Source organism: Microtus oregoni, unplaced genomic scaffold (genome assembly GCF_018167655.1).
Source record: "Microtus oregoni isolate MIOR12 unplaced genomic scaffold, Mior012 000008F_ref0000371, whole genome shotgun sequence".
Taxonomy (NCBI): domain Eukaryota; kingdom Metazoa; phylum Chordata; class Mammalia; order Rodentia; family Cricetidae; genus Microtus; species Microtus oregoni.
The window spans coordinates 53,773,456-53,796,619 of NW_024543067.1; the positions used below are offsets into that span (position 1 = coordinate 53,773,456).

At 36.9% G+C, this 23,164-nt stretch overlaps 1 protein-coding gene across 1 annotated transcript; it reads left to right on the forward strand.

Annotated features, from left to right (window-relative positions):
• Nucleotides 1-7,403: 7,403 nt before the first annotated feature.
• On the forward strand, nucleotides 7,404-8,348 carry LOC121451800 (olfactory receptor 8B3-like). Its single transcript, XM_041657563.1, has one exon. The coding sequence runs from the start codon at nucleotides 7,404-7,406 to the stop codon at nucleotides 8,346-8,348; it is 945 nt and encodes a 314-aa protein (XP_041513497.1).
• Nucleotides 8,349-23,164: the final 14,816 nt, after the last annotated feature.

Consider the following 23,164-nt stretch of genomic DNA (forward strand, 5'->3'; position numbering starts at 1 on the left):
TATGAAGTGGTGAGAAAACTGAGACACAGAAAAGTTTATGAACTTGTTAAACAACTTAGTGGCAGATATGAGATTTGATTTTAAATTTAATAAAAGAAATTATTTTTTTGCAATGCTCATCCACCTAACTGCCATATTATTTGGAAATGGTATTGATATTAGGGACTCATTAAGAAGATGACAGCATTTTGCATTCAAGCCACTAAATTTCAAATTTGTAAGGAAATTATTTATTTTATTTAAATGAGGTTTGTTCTTATGGTTACTGGAGCATTTATGTATTTTACTTCTCTGTCTCAGTTTCTCAGACCCCACAATTATGACAGAAGATGGGCAAACACATTCTCTCATTTCTTTCTAGCAGAAGTGAAATCATTATTTTTCTTCTTGATTTATGGATTATATCTGTGAATTTTTTATTATAACATTCACTTTTGATTAGATAAATCTGTCCTAAAAATATCCAGTACATTTCTGTTACATGGATATCATTAAGTTAAAAATTAATGTTTACTTCTGATCCATAGAAAAACAGCTAGTTTTGAGGCTTATTAGTACAGTACATGCATGCTCTTGATTATGAGTTTGATTTACAAGATTAGAAATAATTTCTCTTTCCCTCTCTCTTACTTTATCCCTTTCACCCTCTCTCTATATTGCTATCTTTCTCTATCTCATTGCCAAAATAGTCATGTAATTCTGACATTTAAAAATATTTTATTATTATTAAAAATTTCCACCTCCTCCTCTCTTCCCATTTCCCTCCCCTTGTCATATGAGCAGAATTTAATTTTTTCTTCTTGATATGTGTATTGCATCTGTAATTTTTACTGTAATATTCATTCTTGGATAGAGAACAGTGTCATAAAAATGTCTAGTCCTTGTCCCTTATTACATGGATGTTTTTATTTAAAAAAATGTTATTTACTTCTAAATAATTGAATCCCAGCTTGTCTCAATGTTTATTGATATAGTAAATGCATGTTCTTGTTTATGAATATGATTTATAAGACTAGAAATAATCTCACTTTCTCCATTATTTCTCTCTTCCTTATATATTAACTCTTTATAGTGTTTCTCTCATACAGAAACATATAGTTATATAATTCCAACATTTTAAAAATAAAATACGCTCTTAAAAATCTATGTGAGCTTTAACGCTAAATGAATAATAATGCAGAAGTTAATTTTATACTCATTATATATCTGATGAAGAAATGGAGGGAAAAATGAATTGCAAGGGAACAATGAGAATTTATGGAGAATTATTGTACAATGATTCCAATATAAAGGAATCTATGACATTATGAACCCTGCCAAGATTCTGAAGCAGAGAAGAGAACTTTCGTGGCTTTGATGATTAAATTAAAAAATTACACATATCCTGTCATATGAAAGGACACACATTGTGAGCTTCAAAATGATACTTATTTTTCAATGTAATTAGTGACTGTTTTTCTAGAATCATTAAGTATAGGGGTTTCGTTAAGTCAAAGTAAAATATGTATTTTAACAAGTTTCTTGATGCTCTCTGTTTCTTTTGAAAGAAGAATGATTTTATTATAAAAGAAAAAGAAATTTGTACCATATAACACTGTCATTGATAATACCTAATTTTATTTATTAATAAAGTCTAGGACCCACAAAGGAGATAAAATATATGATATGGTATTTGCCTTACTTAGACTTATTTGAGTTCCTTATTAAAATCACCATGAGATATATCCAGTTTTCTACAAATGGCATAGCTTCAAGCTTCATTTTGGTTGAAAAAAAAATCTACTGTTTATATATATATATAAACATCATCTTTACTCATTCTTTTTTGTTTTTATCTAGGTTTCTTTCATTATTTAGCTTTTGAAAATAGTGTGTTTGTAACTTATTGATTTGGAGTTTTTGATAAATAACAAATAAAGGATAGTGCTGGGTGGGTCAATTGGAAGATCTATTTCTTATCCCTTGAGGAATCTCTATGCTGATTTTATGTTAGCTGGATGAGTTTAATTTACCAGAATTTACAAAAGCTTCTTTCAGTCTACATCCTCCTCAGCATTGTTGTTATATGATTTCTTGGTGGCTGCCATTTTAAATGGGGGTGATATTGATGTTCCTTGTTTATTTGTGTGTTTTTCTGATGATTAATGATTTCGATTTTTAAAAGGTTTATTAACTATTTTTGTTTTGTTAATGGACAACTGTGGGTATATTTTATGGCCTTTTCATTGATCATTTTGTTTGGTTTCAGGTGTTTAGTTTTTTTTAATTATTATTCATTATATATTCTAGATATTGTTCTTAATGTATAAATACTAAATATTTTCTTCTATTCTTTTGGCTATCTTTTTAGTCATAGCTTCTTTCATTTGCAAGAACATTTTAAACATATAAACTATCTTATGATTGTTTTGTGAGCTGCTATAACCCTTTCAGAAAATCTTTGTCTATTATGTCTATGTATTAAACTATTTTTTCCATGATTTCTTCTAAGACTTCCAGTCTTATGTCGTAGTCTTTGACTAAATTATAATTTATTTTAATACAGGAAAGAGATAGGAAGTGAGGTTCATTCTTTACACAGATGATATTCATTTTGCTTAGTGCCATTTTTGATCTGGCTATTTTTACTCAAATGAATATCATGGTATATCTGACACTGTTAGTGGGGCCAAGAACCTGTCACTATATAGGTTTAAGGTCCTTGGGCATGACATATTTCAATTATTCTTTTAAATGGACATATGTTAAAATGATTCTTAATGCATTATTGCTATACACATAGATCAGTGTACCTATCAGCCCATGTAATAGCACCTTCTTCTAGTATAAGATGATAATTGATATAGAGATTTTCTTTTGATTAACACGCAGAGAACAAGAAACTTTGTGGTGCTCAGTAATAAATGGAATATTGATCACATCCCTTCTCTCAGGTTCAGAGATGTTCACAGATGAGAGGACAGATAGATTTCAAGAGCTTGAGGTGATTTGGGCTAACTTCAAGCAAAGAAGCAACTAGCACTATCATTTACAGTGCTAGAAAGTACTTTACATGGACTGGAGGAAAGGAGAGTCAAAACAAATCTAACCACAGAAAAAGTTCTTAGCATTTCATATATACTATAGTTTAATGAATCATGGTTGGAAGGCATTGTTGTTTGGTTGAGGTTGCAATCTGCCATAGCTTGGTAGCTTTCTGTATGCTATACAATGAAAATGTCCTTCTACCTCCCCAGCAATGTTTCCTGCTCTTCACTTGGCCTTTCTGAAGGATGTCTCTCGGCCTTGAGGACTGACCTAATGTCAAAGCTGACTCTAAAACCAGACTCACCTTTAGCTTGACCCTTGACACAGATCCCTGCTAAGGAGACTAGAGCTAGGAGCTGTGCTATAGGAACCTACTACCATATACAAAGCCTTTAGATAGGAGTGTGCCACTTAATGCAAAGTAGGGTTTGTAGCCAGGCTCCCCAATCCTGTATATTCCTTATGCTCTGGAATAAATTTGAGCTGATTCCTAGAGGGCCCTTTCTGTTCATGACTAAGGGGTACACACTAAGGTTTCTGTTGCCCTTCTGTCTTTTTCCCCTCTTGGACTTTTGGACAACATGTAGGCCAGGAGGGAAGGAAGATCCCTCTAATCGCTAAGTCCTGATCACTGTGGGACCCTGTGGAATCTGTTTTCTGTTGGTCATATTTCATGTTCGCCTTGGGGAATTTTTGGTTTATAAGTAATTTTTGTGAGTTTGGAATAATTTACTTACTTGTTCTCTGTCTCCACCTTTTCTTCTGTTTCTACTTATTTCTGTTGTATTTGTTTCTGCAACCTATTGTATTTCTCTCTTTCCATTGCTAGTCATTTCCCTCTTTTCTCTCTGGCCATCTTAATTTTTCTGAGCACTGAATTTGTTTTACTTTTGTGTCACAAAATTTAGTAGCTCTAAATGATATTCTAAAAAGAAGAGAGCTTTGATTTTGGAATTTAGGACCTTATTATAACTCACTATTACAGATTTTCCTTGGTCTGAGCATATGCTACAGGTGCTGGAATAAACATTGGGTATTATCAACAGAAGAGAATGATATTCAGGCATGGAAGCTATGGTATTTTTTCCCTCTGATCTTAGTAACTCTGATCTAGGATTCCTTTGGATGACCTCAAGAGGAACCTGAGGTTCTACATGCCGACTTGATGTCACCTTGTCCGCATTATTATCTATAAGCAAGAGCACTGAAGCTATATAAGTTTTTGCCTGTGGGACAAACATTCTGTGTCGTATTCACTATGTATACTTAGAGAACTGGGAAGGAATACTAATGGTTCTTTCTTCTATCTATATTTATAAAGCACCCCTTGCATATATAAGGTTAATTATTTTAAGTGCTTCAGAAGTAGCTCTGAAAAAAATAGTCATATCCCTTTGATGATATGGACTTAGATTAATAGGCATGTTTGATTTGAATGAAGAAAGGCATTACAAAGAAGAATAAAAGACTTTATCTAATAATGGAATATATGGAGAATCCATAGTATATGGAACAGGTTTTCACGATTTTCTAATGAAGAGTCCCAAAATTGTCAGGAATAAAATGTGACACACTGGAGCACAGTTGAAGTGCAAGACAAAAAGGGAACTAACAGCATAAGGGATTGGGTCAGGCAGGAGATAGGAGGGCAGAGTAGAGGAGAGAGTTTGAGGAAGGATAACTAACATTAAGGACCTTTAAGAAAATACTGCATAAGCTTCCAAAAATAGTTTCATGACTAAAATGAGTTTAAACTAAAGTACCTAATCATTTGGAGACACTGCTTCTATACTAGACACAACGGGAATAAAGGAAAACCTATAACCTAGAATGAGGTACCCTTTTTGGAGTTGTTAGCCACTTGTGTCCCCATAGACTTCCTAATTTTGCAAGCTATTGCCACTGCTCTTGATTACCCCCAAAATTGACAATTACACCATATTGCAGAAGACATCATATATTCATGTCATAAAACAGAGAAATAAAGTTTGTGTATATTTAGTAGTCTATTGTCAAACATTTCTAAGAAAACTTTTTCTATGTATACTTATTTCCATTTTGTTGTACTCACTTCTTTTATTTTTTGACAATTTCATACTTAAAATATGTATGTAGGTCAGGTCCATCTATATACAATTCCAAATTCCAAATCATTAATGCAAACACACAGATGTGAAACGTTGTCATAATGTTACTTACATTGTATAAAATCATCATAAGTTTTCATTCTGCTCACATGTTTCAATGGCAGGTGAGAAACAAATCCTTCTCTCATAGCTGTCTCTTAATTGTTCTCTTTACTTAGAGAGATAGCAGGATACATCATTATTTGAAAGTTGGTCATGTCTTGTGTAAGAATTTCACAGTTGAGTCTGGTATTGTCCAGCATTTATAGTGCTAAAAGTCTACATGTGATATCAAAGAAGAAATACAACGCTAAATTTCACTGTGGTGTGAAACTTGAGGCTACAGGCATAGATAGCTAACCTGGCAAACATACCCACTAGTGGAATATTTTCTTAAGTATTGTAGGAGTAATCAACAATCAAGCACTTTTGGACTAGGTTTCAGGCTTGCTTCATAGACAAAATTCATTCTTAACGTGGTTCTTGCAGTCAACTACTGAGGTAAGGTCATAGGGAATAGACCTGAGGGAAGTGCTTATGACTGTTATTCTGCTTTGGATACAGTAGTAAATTGCCTCCTGATGAGTTTCCATTACACCCATATATTAGTGAATCTCTCAATTTTCATCAGAGATGCTTCCTTTAGCAGTAGATGGTGATTAACACAGATGTCTTCAGTGGGTAAACTGGTGGAGAATAAGAGAATATGAATCATCAATCCTTAATGGGACCTCCATATCACACTCCTTTTCCCACGTCTCAGATTATAAGGGAAATAGGGGTTGAAAGAGTGTAAGAGTCAGAAATCATAGAGGAAGCCGAGCAGTGGTGGTGCCTGCCTTTAATCCCAGTACTTAGGAGGCAGAGGCAGGCAAATCTCTTGAACTTGATGCCTTCCTTGTCTACAAGAACTAGGTTCAGTACAGGCTCCAAAGCTACAAAGAAACCCCGTCTCAAAAAAACAAAACAACAACAAAAAGAAGTCATAGAGGACAACATTAAAACAACATTTTCAGGATGTGTCAAGGACCTCAGAGTGGTTACAACAGTATGCATAAGATACCTGAAAAATTAAGCCTGATAAAAATCCTAGAACGGAGCAGGGGGGATGGTAATGAATTCTACCTCTAGTTGAGGAACTGTTGGCAGTGGATGGCTACTGTGAGAAACATGGTTAGTTTCAAGAATGCAGCCCCCGAGAGGTTACCTACTTTCAAGAAGATGGCTCTATACTCATATACAGGTAGTGATGAGAGAAGTCATTGTGTTCAAGAAATTGAAGAGAAAAGATGACATTAGGAGGGAATATGGTTGGAAATGGAGAAAAATCAAAGGGGAAGAAATTGAGGATGAACTTCATTAAACACAATGTATATATGTATAAAAATTTCAAACAATAACAACCAAAGAAAACAATAGTGTATACCTCCAATAAGCCAATGCTATTACTATTTAACTAGTTTGTAAGCAACTTGGCAAAAAAGCCTGATCTCTGGGGAATTACCTGGTAATCACAAATCTCTCAAATTTTAATCATGTCCCTAAGAGGACAAACTCATAAAACTCTCTTGGGTCATTACCAGTGACTCTTGTGACATCACTTGATATATTTACCAACCTCTGGGATACAGGAGACATTCTGGGAAAAGTCACCCTGGAAATCATGAGCTACAACTCATGGCTTTTAAGAATCTGGAGAAATAAGTGTTCTGGATTACCCAGTCAAAAATGAATTTCTCCTACCACCAAAAAGCTGCCTAAACAGTAAAAAACATTTTTTTTTCTGGGCTATATACCTTACAACTCATTCATATGCATACTTGCCCCTCTGTGAGAGTAGAAGAGTTACTAAGGTGACTTGTGAGTTGCCTATGCACAAAGGTAAGCAATGAATTGGATGCATGTTTTTTTTTTCCCTCCAAAACCAACTCTGAGCAATCTTAGATACTGTCTCTTCTCTTTTGAGATGACCACTGATCCTTAATTGGGAGATGAATTGTCAAGGTGTAAGAACAGTGATGCTTCAAAGCAAAAATAGGTGCCCTGAATACTATTCTCAAAGAAATAGCCTTCAGTTTATTGCTGGTTATTTCCAGATATGAACTCCAAAACATGAAGAAAACAGAGGCTGATAGAAGTGTGAGCTTGACTTTATCATTGGAAACTGGTTCATAATCTCATTTTAGTGGGGATAGTTTGGAGAGTCTGAGATTCCTTTTTAATGTTATGATTTTTAATGTTTTCACAGATATGACCCAGAGAAGAATGGCCTTACTAAATGACTCTTCTGTGAATGAATTCATCCTGCTGGGATTGACACAACAGCCAGAGCTTCAGCTGCCTCTCTTCTTCCTGTTCTTGGGAATCTATGTGGTCTCCATGGTGGGGAATCTGGGCTTGATTGTTCTGATTGTTTTAAACCCTCACCTGCACACCCCCATGTACTACTTTCTCTTCAACCTTTCCTTCACAGATCTCTGCTACTCTTCTGTCATAATCCCCAAGATGCTGGTGAGTTTTGTAAAGCAGAACATCATCTCCCATGCAGAGTGCATGACTCAGCTCTTTTTCTTCTGTTTCTTTGTTATTGATGAATGCTACATTTTGACAGCAATGGCCTATGACAGATATGCTGCCATCTGTAAACCCCTGCTTTATCACGTCACCATGTCCTATCAGGTCTGCCATTCGATGACATTTGGTATATACGTGATGGGGTTTGTGGGTGCAATGGCCCACGTAGTTTGCATGTTGAGACTGACTTTTTGTGATGGAAATATCATCAATCACTTTGTATGTGACGTACTTCCTCTCCTGAAGCTCTCCTGTACAAGTACTGCCATCAATGAGCTTGTGGTTTTCATTGTTGTGGGTGTCAATGTAACAGTGCCCAGCCTGACTATCTTCATCTCTTATACCTTGATCCTTTCCAGCATTCTTGGCATTCGTTCTGCAGAGGGTAGATCAAAAGCCTTCAGTACCTGTGGCTCCCATGTTGTAGCAGTTTTGTTTTTCTTTGGAGCTGCAGCATTCATGTATCTTAAACCTTCTAGTGCATCTGTGGAAGGTGATAATGTATCTACCATATTTTATACCATTGTGGGGCCAATGCTGAATCCTTTCATCTACAGCATAAGAAATAAGGATGTCCACATTGCAATGAGAAAAACTTTGAAGAGAAGCCTGCTTAATTAAGTAGAATCTGTATTTGTTATGGGATAATCTCAGGACATGTGATGATTACAACTAGAGGTAGTACCAGAGGGACAGCTCATCGGTAGAGAATTTGTTTACATGCATGGGTCCTTGGATTTGATCCACAGTGTTGAAATTCTCAAGGGCTAGAACAATTAAAAGAACATAAAAACCCCAATGATGAGAATAGTGTAGAATTAAAATTATTTAACCTTATTCAAAATTAAGTTAATTATCAAGGAAATTTCAGAAGTAGTCAGTTAAGGGTGACTAACTCATCTTTTTAAGATAGAGTGCATAATTTATTCTATAATTATCCAAAGTAATTTTACCCTTTGTCAGTATTGAAGACTGAGGAAAACACACATTTGTGCAGTCATCTACTAGTATAATATCCCTAGAGTTAGAAATCACAAGGATTTAAGTACAAAGCACTGCATGATACTATATTCAGAAAAAATAATCTCATGAGATCTTTTAAATGTACTTTTTTGAATATTGTTTCAGTCTGTGTGTTTGGGGAATTATATCCAGTCCCTATTGCATGCTAGGCAAGCACTCTTTCATTGATTTATATCTGAAACACAACTGTGAGTTCTTTAACTAGGGTCCATCTAGAAGTCTTATGTTGCTGTTCTATTGAGATAAAAATTTCAGAAGTCTTAGAGACAATGTCTCATTTATTCACTGGATATGTTTGTAGGGGAGCTCATTTCAAAAAGTCCCCTGTTTCTCAGAGGGTTCCAACAACAAAGGGAAATGCTCTTTTTACTCTGTTTTTTTCTCTTTAGCCTTAAGACAGTTTGGGAAAGAGCAATTGGTAATTCTGCTGTAATTCCAGTGCTTGAAGACTGAAAATGGAACTATTTACATGATTCAAGATAAAGAAAATCTATATTATATATTTGCCTCATGCACTTGAGGGCAGGTATGTGAGTATACTCACATGTTATGTCTTTATTGTGAAAAAATTGACTAAGCAAATTAACTACTTATTGGTCGAGGAATTTTGTCTTTTATTCAAATGAGTAATCAAATAAGTGATCTTAATTTTTTAGCAGTTACTTCTCTCCCTTTAATAATTTCCACTTTTATTTTCATGGTTGTGAGCCTAGCCTTTAACGGCTGAGCCATCTCTCTAGCCCAATAATTTCCACTTTTAGCCGGACGGTGGTGGCGCACGCCTTTAATCCTAGCACTCAGGAGGCAGAGGCAGGCGGATCTCTGTGAGTTCAAGGCCAGCCTCGTCTACAAGAGCTAGTTCCAGGACAGGAACCAAAAGCTATGGAGAAACCCTGTCTCGAAAATCCAAAAAAAATAATAATAATTTCCACTTTTATTCTCAGTGTCCTATGCACAATGATGCAGTTTATTGAAGTAACAGATAATTACTGAGCTTCTATCCAATGTTAGACATCAAGATATGTAGGCTTTGGTCAAACATAAATATAGCCAGAATTCACAGATATAGGATCTAAATTGTGGTGCTTTATCTGGTCTCTCTTCTAGTAGGTCAGGGAATCCAAGGAGGAGAGGCAGAAAAATTCTAGGTGTCAGAGGAAATGGAGAATCCCCAAAAAAACACAGGCCACTGAATCAACTAAGCAAAGCATATATGGGCTCACAGACCTTCAAGGGGGCAAAAACATCTCTTCCAGATTGTATGTACCAGGTCTTCTGTGTTGTCACTGTTAGCTTTGTGTTTTTGTGCGACTCCTACCTATGGTAGCAGGTATATCTTTTTGCCTACTCTTGGGACTCCTTTCCTCCCATTGGTTTGCATTGTCCAGCTTTGGTATGAGGGATGAAAAGAATTAAAAAAAAATAGCTGTGAAGAAAGACGAATATGCTCGTGATCTTAGAAGGCTACAGACTAGAAAGTTGGTGAAAAATATATTTGACCTTTGAGTTTGTTTCAGAAAAATGATACATGATATCTTCAGCAAATGTAATCGTACTGATAACAACTGCCTTCTTATCTTGCACTGACTGGTAGGATCTAAACTTTTGGAGGTTGACGAGACCTGACTGAAGGCAAAATTGTCTGCTGAACATCTAAGCAGAAGGAAGGGTTGAGTAGCATTTCAAATGTAGAAATAATCTTTATGATGACCTGGAAGGGTTATTGGAAAGACAAGAATGCTATGGAAGAAGGTGAAGCAGAAAAAGATGCACGTAAGTGTGAAAAATAATTAGTAAATGAGGTTGAATTGGGCCTTAGTAAGAGAAACTAATGAATCCAAGAAGCAAAATAGAAATACAAGTGATATAATACAAACATACAATAAAATTCATTTGTCTCCTTCTTTCATATTCTGAAGCTCAGTCAATGTTCATTTCTAAACAATCTGTAGTGAAATTCATGAAGCAACAAATTCTAATGTGCATTTGTGTTTTTACATATATGAATGCATGTCTATATAAAGGTGACGGGTACCCAGGAACTGGAGTTAGACAGTTGGGAGCTACCATGTGGGTGCTGGGAACTGAAGCTGGTCCTCTTTCTTAAACCACGGAGCCATCTCTCCAGACCCCAAACAACAAATAACAAACATTTTCATATCCTAAAGGAGGGATAATGTTTCTTTGCTTATGATATACCCTTGAAAAACTGGTCAGCAGTTGCTAAGGCAGCAACAAGTGTTAGTCAGTTCTCCCTCAATCCTGTTACCCCCCTTCCCTCTCGGTAAACTGTGTCAAATGTGAAGATTAGTGGAACTGGTCTGGTTTTGAGTCTGGATTCTGTAAGATTCGAGTCTTTGTTCTTTTAGTCCTAGATTCTGCACAACTATGATGAAACTGCTGTGGTATACATTAAATAAATGAGATGCATTTTAAAAGTACTACATATTGTGCTTAAATATCATACTTAATGGATAAACACACTTTTTTCACTTAACTTCCATAAAGCATCCCACTGTTGAGTTTGTTTTGTTTTATATTGATATAGGTTTAATATATGCTGGGTGGTGGTGGCACAGGCCTTTAACCCCAGCATTCGGGAGGCAGAGGCGAGTGGATCGCTTTGAGTGTGAAGCCAATATGGTCTACAAGAGCCGTTCCCAGGACAGGTTCCAAAGCTACAGAAAAACCCTGTCTCGAAAAAACCAATGCTGTAATCTTAGAAATCTTACCGGTACGCCACACCTCATGGCAGTACACAGATTGATAGAAATGGGTTAATTTAAGATGTAATAGTTAGCTCGGAATAGGCTAGAATCACTGGCCAAACAGTGTTGCAATTAATATAGTTTCTATGTGATTATTTGTTTCTGGGTAGCCGGGAATGAAAGAGCAGTCTGTTTATGCAATGGTGTTCCAATGTCAGGCAAGTACATCTACGTGAGAGCTTGGGAAGAAATTCTAGACACAATAGAACAAACCTAAGCATAGCTTCTTGGTAGTCACATTTTTTTTTTATTCAGATATACTCTGTCTGCTGTTTACAAGCAGAGGCATGACTCCTTTAAGAAAAGTCTTCTGGACTCAGTGTTAGCAGAAAAAAAATGCATGGCTTCTTTAAGATTCAGCTTTCTGGTTCATGCTGGCAGAATGAACTCTTCCTCTTTAAGGAGGTCCTGTACTTACATGGGGTCTGTGAGCAGCATGTTACAAATTGCTTAATGGTGACATAGACCTGTTGCATCCTTAGAGCTGAGGCAGTGTACTTGGCTCACATAGGAGGTGATCATGCCTCAGAAATGTTGATCTGGGTGAACAAACAGGCAGGGTGCTGTAGTTGGTCCTAGCTATACCTGTTTAGCATTTTAAAAGAAGTGCTTCTGGTCAGAAAGTAATTACAGATATGCAATGAAACAGATTCAAATTAAAAAAAAAAACAACTCTGAATGGGCCACAGTGTTGTAAGTAATATAGTTTCTACGTGATTATTTGTGATTGGGCGGTCAGGGATGAAAGAACCATCTCTGCTTATACCTTTATTCTTCTGAAAAGACAGATTCAAAAACCTTCTCCAGCCCTAATTTAGGGGAGACTCTATTTTGGCAAGTTATATCTGATGAAATAAAAAGCATATGTTAAGTTTTTATGTTAATTTAGATTAATCGACCATGGTTTCTCTTTTTCAAATAGGATCTTTATTAATTTTGATGGTATCCATAGCTTTTCTTCTCCTGTGAAAACAAGAGCAAAACCCCTTCCCCAACATATCACATGTACTGGTTTCCATTCAGAGGTCAGTACTTCTTTAAAGTATATTAACAATTTTAATACTATAGGGGTTTTTTCCTACTACCCAATGTCTCTCTTCAGCTGTTGTATTTTTCTTATTAGCACTTAGAAAATTAAAACTTAATAATGCATTATGTCATCTGTTTATTAGAATACTTATCATTCCTTTCTGTTTAATATTTAATAAATAAATTAATTAAAAAAAAGAACAATTGGACCCAAAGGTAAGGGAGCAGAGGCTACAGATACAGTGTGAGGGTAGAGATGGCAATCTTATCCTGTTTTACCACCCCAGAAAAATCTGAAGATATAATTGAAGAGTGCATGCTTTTGAGAAAAGGCTATGGAAAGTTATTCAGGAAGCAACCACCATCATAACCCACAAATCATTGTGATATTTATAGCAAATAAAAATGAGGGAATAAATCTTACACGGTTCATCTGCATGGTCCAAATAAATAATTTTCAATTTATCTAAAACAAGAGAAGCTATAGGTTCATTTAAATTTCAGTAGCATGTAAAAATTAGATTCATTAAGTCTTCAGGTGTTTTAAAAATGTTCACATCTGTCCCCAGGGGCATTCTGAGCTAATTTTTTAAAATTTAGTCTAGAGGCTGGGTGGTGGTGGCATACTAATACATCTTTAGTTCCACCACTCTGGAGGCAGAGAGACTAGTGCATCTCTAAAATGGTACAGCAGAATTATAAAAGCCAGAGCGAGTAGACATTGCCAGGGAAACAGTATCCTTTGGATTATGACAATGAAATACAGCAAGGTGTTCTCCTAATGGCCGGCATCCAGTGCAGAAATTTGATTTTATTCTGTTAAATGCAAAGAAATTTTAATTTGTCAGAATATATACTATCAAAATACATTTTAATGAAATAATCATTCATTTTAATGCAGTACTGTTCTTTAAACTCCACACTATAGCTTTTCTTCATACTTCTTAATATTCACTGCTGATTATTTAAATAGAGAATCAAAATGTGAAACAACTTAATAAATAGTATATATATTTCTATAACAATTAAACAGTATCTGGTGTGGGAGGTCCTTCTGTTTATGTGTTGCTTTTATTGGCTAATGAATAAAGAAACTGCCTTGGCCTGTTAATAGGGCAGAACTGAGTTAAGCGCGCGGGGGGGGGGGGGGGGGGACTGGATTGAATGCAGGGAGAAGGAAGGTGGAAAGAGGGACACCATGGAACCGCCAGAGTCAGACATACTGAGACTTTGCCAGTAAGCCACAGACACGTGGCAATACACACATTAATAGACATGGGTTAAATTAAGATGTAAGACTTAGCCAAAAATACTAGAGCTAATGGGCCAAGTGATTTAATTAATGCAGTTTCTGTGTGATTATTTAGGGTGTAAGTCAGCTGGCGGCCGGGAAGAACAAGTACTCTCCTTGCAACAAGTATCTAGAATTTCAATTAGGCAACATTAACAATATTAACTATGTTTGATTCCCTGTAAATGACTGCAGAAGGTCCTAGCTGTTATAATCAAGGAACTCTCTAATTCCAAATGGGAAATTCATATCTACTATCACAAATTAGGATGTAAACATAGACACTTTAACTTCTCCCCTTCCTATTTGGTCACCAAGGAAAATTCTAAGGGTGTCCCACTCTGCAAGTCTAAGAAAGTCCAAATGAACCTTATAAGTCTCATGAAATTGGCATGTGCCTTATAGCATGGTTGCTCTGCTCTTACACTGTACCTTTGCTCATATCCTCTTGGTAAATGACTAACTAGTAGTATAATGTCTACTGCATAGTGATTCCTGGATTCATGTACTTTTGCATGAAATCTCGCTAGAGAAAGAGAGAGAGAGAGAGAGAGAGAGAGAGAGAGAGAGAGAGAGAATCCACAGTATGTCCAAATGAAGGAAGTCCACACCTTTCAAGGAAGTAGTTGCTCTTGGATTTGGAGGTAAGATGAATATAGTGAGATGCAAAAGTATCAACGTTAGATTGTTCATCAGCTATCTGGAAGGTGGTGAAAATAACAGAAAAAAATGAAGAATTGTGGAAGAGAATAACTGGCAATCATAAGAAAAATTGAACCTTTATTGAGCTTTGAGCACATCAATAGGTACAAACTAGAATGAACTTTGAGGTAGATTTAGTAGAAGTCCAGGCTTTTGAGTATGGGAAGCTGATAGATTCCTGAGTGAATGTCTGGTGTGGACAGGCACACAACCTATCAAGTACCCAATGCTTTAGACTCCAGGGGAATGGCAAAGGCTTAACTGAGTCAGTTTCAGAGGAATGGCAAAGACTCCCCTGTTCTGTGCAGATAAGGACAGAAGATAGCACCTATAGTTTCCTTCTTTTAGATGTGTGCAGTCTGGGAATACTCCTCTATAGAAACCTCCTACTGAGATGAACTAAACCTGTTTCTTCAGCTGTATGGAATAAAACTGCTTCCTCCTTTATCAATATGCAATAAACTCACTGTGGTAATTTGAAAAAGAATAACCCTCTTTGACTCAATTATTTGAGCGCATGGTCCTCAATTTGTGAAAGCATTTGGGAAGGATTAGGATATGTGGTTTTGTAGGACTAGGTGTGTCACTGGAGGTGGTCTTGTCTTTGAGGTTTTAAAAGCCCATCCCAAGTCCAGTCTCTCTCTGCCTCCTACTTGAGACTAAAGACACAAGTTCTCAGCTACTGCTCCAACACCATACCTGCCCAACCGCTGCCGTATTCCTCATCATTATGTTCATTCTAATATCACTAAATTCTTCACCTATCAACCAAACATGATCTAACAATATCCTATGGTTAGCGTGCATAATAGCATTTATAATTAAAATACCTCTATATGGGGTTCACCTATGACTTCCAAAAGGCCGTGTAGAAGCCACCATCGCAGGGTCCATAATTTTAGCAGCGATTCTACTAAAACTAGTAGGATATGGTATAATAAGAATTTCCATAATCTTAGACCCAGTAACCAAATCCATTGCCTACCCATTTATCCTCTTATCTCTATGAGTGGTAATTATAACTAGCTCCGTCTGTCTTCTACAGACAGACATAAAATCACTTATTGCTTACTCCTCAGTAAGTCATATAGCCTTAGTTATTGCGGCCATTATAATCCAAACACCATGAAGCTTCATAGGAGCATTAGCACTAATAATTGCCCATGGACTTACATCCTCCCTACTATTCTACTTAGCAAAAACAAATTACAAATGAATTCACAGCCGAACAATAATTATAGCTCGAGGATTACAAATAGTGTTTCCACTAATAGCTGCCTGATGGATTATAGCTAGCCTAGCCAACCTTGCCCTCATGCCAACAATTAATATAATTGGAGAATTAATAATTGCAGTCTCACTATTCTCTTGATCAAACCATTCAATTGTTCTCCTAGGAACTAATATCTTAATCACTTCCTTACACAATATCTACATAAATGTTACTACACAACGAGGTAAATTAACAAGCCATATAAGTAACCTCCAACCCTCACATACACGAGAACTCACACTAATAGCCCTCACATCCTACCCCTTATTCTACTCACAATCAACCCTAAGCTAATTATAGGACTTACATTATGTTAGTATAGTTTAAAAAATACCAGACTGTGAACCTGAAGATAGGATATAAAACTCCTTATTTACCAAGAAAGCATGCAAGAGCTGCTTACTCATGCCCCCAAATTTAAACATACAGCTTTCTTACTTTTATAGGATAGAAGTCATCCATTGGTCTTAGGAACATAAACTCGGTGCAACTTCAAATTAAAGTAATAAACATGACCACATCCTCTATTTTCCTTATTCTCATGCTTTTTTTCTTCCCAATGATCATCTTATTTGCTGATATAACAAAACATATTAATTTCCCCAATTATGTAACCTTATGTATTAAATATGCATTCTTTATTATCCTTATTCCATTGTCTTCCTTTTTCAACTCTGACACAGAACTAACAATTACCAACTGACACTGAATTACCATCGGGTCTATAAAATTATCTTTAAGCCTAAACTTTGACTTTTTTTCAATCATCTTCTTGCCAGTAGCCCTATTTGTCACATGATAATCATAGAATTCTCCATATGATATATGCACTCAGACCCCTACCTTGATAGATTCATTAAATACTTACTACTATTCCTGATTACTATAGTTATCCTAACCTCCGCTAATAATCTATTTCAACTTTTTATTAGTTGAGAAGGTATAGGAATTATATCCTTCCTGCTAATTGGCTGATGATAAGGCCAAGCTGATGCAAACACAGCAGCCCTACAAACCATCCTCTACAATCGTATCAGTGATATTGGATTGATCCTAGCAATAGCTTGATTCTGTACAAAGATCAACTCATGAGAACTCCAACAAATCTTCATGATAGACAGCCCAAATATCATCCCCTTAATGGGCCTCCTCATCGCAGCTACAGGTAAATCAGCACAATTCGGCTTACATCCATGACTCCCAATGGCCGTAGAAGGACCAACCCCTGTATCTGCACCCCTTCACTCAAAAACTACAGTTGTAGCAGGGGTTCCTACTAATCTGATTCCACCCCCTTATCTCTAACAATAGTGTTATCTAGAGTGACTTCACCGCTGCCCACCACCATATCACACATTTGAAGAATTCACTTTCATTAAAGTGAAATAAGAAAGGAAGGACTCGAAGCTCCTAAAGCTGGTTTCAAGCCAGTACAACAACCTTTATGCCTTTCTCAATGAGATATTAATAAATAAATTACATAACTTGTCAATGTTAAATTATAGACTTACTTCTAATTATCTTATATGGTTTATCCATTCCAATTAGGCTTACAAGATGCTTCATCACCTATTATAGAAGAACTAATAAGTTTCCATGACCATACACTCATAATCATATTCCTAATCAGCTCTTTAGTACTTTACATTATCACACTTATATTAACAATCAAATTAACTCACACTAGCACCATAGATGCCCAAGAAGTGGAAACCATTTGAATCATTTTACCTGCTGTTATCCTTATTTTAATTGCCCTCCCCTCCCTTTGAATTCTTTATATAATAGATGAAATTAATAACCCAGCTCTTACAATAAAAACTATGGGTCATCAATGATACTGAAGCTACAAGTATACAGACTACAAAGACCTGTGCTTTGACTCATACATAGTCCCAACCACCTACTTAAAACCAGAACTACGACTGCTAGAAGTGGATAATTGAGTGGTCCTTCCTATAGAAGGGAATAATCCAAATATTAATTTCATCTGAGGATATCCTGCACTCATTATCATTACCCTGGAACTGTATATCCAATAATATCTTCTATAAGTTAGCTTGGTCATGGCGTCTCTTCACAGCAATACAGTATAACTAAGACACCGACCTTCTTGATTCAGATGTATAGAATCATGGACATTGATTTTCAGTCTCTTTCTGGTGCATCACCATAGATACCGGTTCTGCCCAATATCAGCTTTCCTGTATGTATGTCTGTGTGTCTTTTCTTTCTTTAGTACCTCACCACCCCAGTCATGTTTCCAGAACACAACCCTGTGGACTGCAGCAGTGTAGTTAAACTAGTGACTCACTTGGACAATTTTACCATGGTAAAGATAGACAGAGGTGATTTCTAATCCCCTGCCACTGCCATTATGAGGGTCATGAACCATTCTTTTCTTTTCCACTTTGTCTTTTTCTCTTCTTTTCTTTTTTTATATTTATTTATTAAAGATTTCTGCCTCGACTGGGTCCGAATCCTCAGGGCAACCAAGCAGGCGGGAGTTCCTTTGTTTCTATAGCCTGCCTGCACCAAGCAAGGTAGGCGCTTTGTTTATGAGCTACCCAACCAGCACGGAGACCTGATCTCTCTGCGCCAGGATAGCCAACATTGGGGTGAGTTTCTGACCCTGTGGCGCCTGCCCGGGACAGGGAACTCAGAAGTTCCTCAACCCCCTATCCTTCTTGGGCTCTCTGCAGGGCCTCTACTTCCTGCATACTGCCTCTTTCTTCCTATCCCACCCAGCTTGCATCCAGAACCCTCCCCACTTCGCCCCCCCCACCCTCTTTTGGCACATAACATCACCCAGCCCAGCCTGTCTGGGCACTGGGTCCAAATCCTCAGGGCAACCAAGTAGGCGGGAGTTCCTTTGTTTCAATAGCCTGACTGCACCAAGCAAGGTAGACACTTTGTTTACGAGCTACCCAACCAGCATGGAGACCTGATCTGGGTGCCAGGAGAGCCAGCATTGGGGAGAGCCATCATTGGGCACGGAGATCTGACCTTGGCACTAGGAGAGCCATCACTGGGGAGAGCCATTACTGGGAAGGTACAATAGTAGGCAAGGAGACCTGATCCGGTGAAAGAAGATCCATAGGGGACCTCTTGAAGGAAGAAATGGGCAGACGCCAATGCAAGAATTGACCCAACAATCTGAAAAGCAACATGAAGCCACCAGAAACCAGCGACTTCACAACGGGAGGACATGAACACCTTAATCAAGAAGAAGTAGAAAAGATTGACTTCATGAAAGTGATTGACCCCCTTAAACAGCATGTAAAGAACGCCCTTATAGAAATGGATGAGAAATATAACAGAAAGTTTGAAAAATTGAATAAATCAGTGAATGATACCCTAGATAACCAAGGAAAAACAATCAAACAGATAATGGAAACAGTTCAAGACTTGAAAACTGAAATGGAGGCAAAGAAGAAAACACAAACAGAGGGCCGGCTGGATATGGAAAATATAGGTAAACGAATAGAGTCTCCAGAAACAAGCATAACAAACAGAATACAAGAGTTAGAGGAAAGAATCTCAAATTCTGAAGATACCATAGTGAAATTAAACACATTGATCAAAGAAAACAGCAAGTCCAACAAACTCTCATCACAAAACATTCAGGAAATCTGGGATACAATAAAAAGACCAAACCTAAGAATAATAGGAGTAGAAGAAGGAGAAGAAGTGCAGCTCAATGGTCCAGAAAATATATTTAATAAAATTATTGAAGAAAACTTTCCCAACCTAAAGAAAGATATAGCTATGAAGGTTCAAGAAGCATAGAGAACACCGAATAGGCTGGATCAAAAAAAAAAATCCCCTCGTCATATAATAATCAAAACACAAAGCATACAGAATAAGGAAAGAATATTAAGAGCTGCAAAGGAAAAAAAGGCCAAGTCACTTATAAAGTTAAACCTATCAGAATTACACCTGACTTCTCCATGGAAAGCATGAAAGCCAGAAGGTCCTGGATAGATGTACTGCAGAAATTGAGAGACCATGGATGCAAGCCTAGACTACTATACCCAGCCAAGCTTTCGTTCACTATAAATGGAGAAAAAAAAATTTCCAGGATAAAAACAAATTTAAACAATACGCAGCCACAAATCCAGCCTTACAGAAAGTGATAGAAGGAAAATCACTAACCAAGGAGTCCAACAATGACCACAATAACTCAGACAGCTAGAGGCCCTTTATCAGCACAACTCAAAGAAGGGAAACACACAAACTCTATGACTAAAAAAGTGACCGGAATTAACAACCACTGGTCATTAATATCACTTAATGTCAATGGACTCAACTCACCTATAAAAAGGCACAGGCTAAGAGATTGGATAAGAAAACAGGATACAACATTCTGCTGTTTACAATAAACACAACTCAACCACAAAGACAGGCACCTACTCAGAGTAAAGGGCTGGGAAAACGCTTATCAAGCAAATGGACCTAAGAAACAAGCAGGTGTGGCCATACTAATTTCTAACAAAGTTGACTTCAAACTTAAATCAATCAGAAGAGATGGAGAGGGGTATTTTATGCTCATAACAGGAACAGTTCATCAGGATGAAGTCTCAATCCTGAACATCTATGCCCCTAATATAAAAGCACCCATGTACATAAAAGAAATATTGCTAAAACTCAAGGCAGCCATCAAACCACACACACACACTAATAGTAGGAGACTTCAACACTCCTCTCTCACCAATGGATAGGTCAATCAGACTGAAACCAAACAGAGAAATAAGAGAATTGATGGAGGTAATGAAGCAAATGGACTTAACAGACATCTATAGAACATTCCATCCAAATAGGAAAGAATATACCTTCTTCTCTGCAGCTCATGGAACCTTGTCGAAAATTGACCACATACTCAGTAGCAAAGCTAACTTACACAGTTACAAAAAAATATTAGTAACCACCTGTGTCTTATCAGATCACCACAGATTAAAGTTAGAATTCAACAACAATGCTACCCCCAGAAAGCCTACAAATTAATAGAAACTGAACAGTCAACTACTGAACCATACCTTGATTAAGGAAGAAATCAAGAAAGAAATTAAAGTCTTCCTGGAATTCAATGAAAATAAAGAAACAACATACTCAAATTTATGGGACACTATGAAAGCAGTCCTAAGAGGAAAGTTCATAGCACTAAGTGACCACTTAAAGGAAACAGAGAAAGCTCACATTGGAGACTTAACAGCCCACCTGAAAGCTCTAGAAAAAAAAGAAGCAGACTCACCTAGGAGGAGTAGAAGACTGGAAATAATCACTCTGAGGGCTGAAATCAATAAAATAGAAACACAGAAAACAATACAAAGAATCAATGAAACAAAAAGCTGGTTCCTGGAGAAAATCAACAAGATTGACAAACCCCTATCCAAACTAATCAAACAGCAGAGAGAGAATTTGCAAATTAATAAGATCAGAAATGAAAAGGGGGACATAACCACAGACACAGAGGAAATTCAGAGAATCATTAGATCTTACTACAAAAGCCTGTATGCCACAAAACTGGAAAATGTAAAGGAAATGGACACTTTTTTAGATAAATATCATAAACCAAAGTTAAACCAGGACCAGGTGAGCAATCTAAATAGACTTGTTAGTCGCGAAGAATTAGAAGCGGTTATCAAAAACCTCCCTACCAAAAAAAGCCCAGTACCAGATGGTTTCAATGCGGAATTCTACCAGAACTTCCAAGGAGATCTAATACCAATACTCCTTAATGTATTTCACAATATTGAAACAAAAGAGGCATTGTCAAATTCCTTTTATGAAGCTACAGTCACTCTGATACCAAAACCGCACAAAGACTCAACCAAGAAAGAGAATTATAGGCCAATCTCACTCATGAACATCGACGCAAAAATCCTCAACAAAATACTGGCAAACCGAATCCAAGAACACATTAGAAAAATTATCCATTATAATAAAGTAGGCTTCATCCCAGAGATGCAGGGCTGGTTCAACATACGAAAATCTATCAATGTAATCCATCATATAAATAAACTGAAAGAAAAAAACCATATGATCATTTCATTAGATGCTGAAAAGCATTTGACAAAATTCAACATCCCTTTATGCTAAAAGTCTTGGAGAGATTAGGGATAAAAGGGCCATACCTAAATATAATAAAAGCTATATACAGCAAGCCTACAGCTAACATCAAATTAAACGGAGAGAAACTCAAAGCCATCCCCCTAAACTCAGGAACACGACAAGGCTGTCCACTCTCGCCATACCTCTTCAATATAGTGCTTGAAGTTCTAGCAATAGCAATAAGACAACATAAGGAGATCAAGGGGATCCAAATTAGAAAGGAAGAAGTGAAACTTTCGTTATTTACAGATGATATGATAGTGTACATAAGCAACCCCCAAAACTCCACCAAAGAACTTTTACAGCTGATAAACAGCTTTAGTAATGTGGCAGGATACAAGATCAACTCCAAAAAATCAGTCGCCCTCGTATAAACAAAGGATAGGGAAGCAGAGAGGGAAATCAAAGAAGCTTCACCATTCACGATAGCCACAAACAACATAAAATATCTTGGCGTAACTCTAACCAAGGAAGTGAAAGATCTATTTGACAAGAACCTTAAGGCATTGAAGAAAGAAATTGTGGAGGATAGCAGAAAATGGAAGGACCTCCCTTTCTCTTGGATTGGGAGGATCAACATAGTAAAAATGGCAATTCTACCAAAGGCAATTTATAGATTCAATGCAATCCCCATCAAGGTCCCATCAAAATTCTTCACAGATCTTGAGAGGACAATAATCAACTTTGTATGGAAAAACAAAAAAACCCAGGATAGTCAAAACAATCCTATACAATAAAGGATCTTCTGGAGGCATTACCATCCCTGACTTCAAACTCTATTACAGAGCTACAGTGATGAAAACAGTGTGGTACTGGCATAAAAACAGAGAAGTCGACCAATGGAATCATATAGAAGACCCGAATTTTAACCCACAAACCTATGATCACCTCATTTTCGATAAAGGAACTAAAAGTATACAATGGAAGAAAGAAAGCATCTTCAACAAATGGTGCTGCCATAACTGGATGTCAACCCGTAGAAGAATGAAAATAGACCCATATCTCTCACCGTGCACAAAACTCAAGTCCAAATGGATTAAATACCTCAATATCAGTCTGAACTCATTGAACCTGATAGAAGAGAAAGTGGGAAGTACCCACAACAGATGGGCACAGGAGATCGCTTCCTATGTATAACCCCAGAAGCACAGACATTAAGGGCAGCATTGAATAAATGGGACCTACTAAAACTGAGAAGCTTCTGTAAAGCAAAAGACACTGTCACTAAGACAAAAAGGCC

Bases quoted from the DNA above. Each gene is read 5' to 3' on its own strand.
- LOC121451800 (XM_041657563.1), top strand. From the start codon at position 7,404: ATGACCCAGAGAAGAATGGCCTTACTAAATGACTCTTCTGTGAATGAA.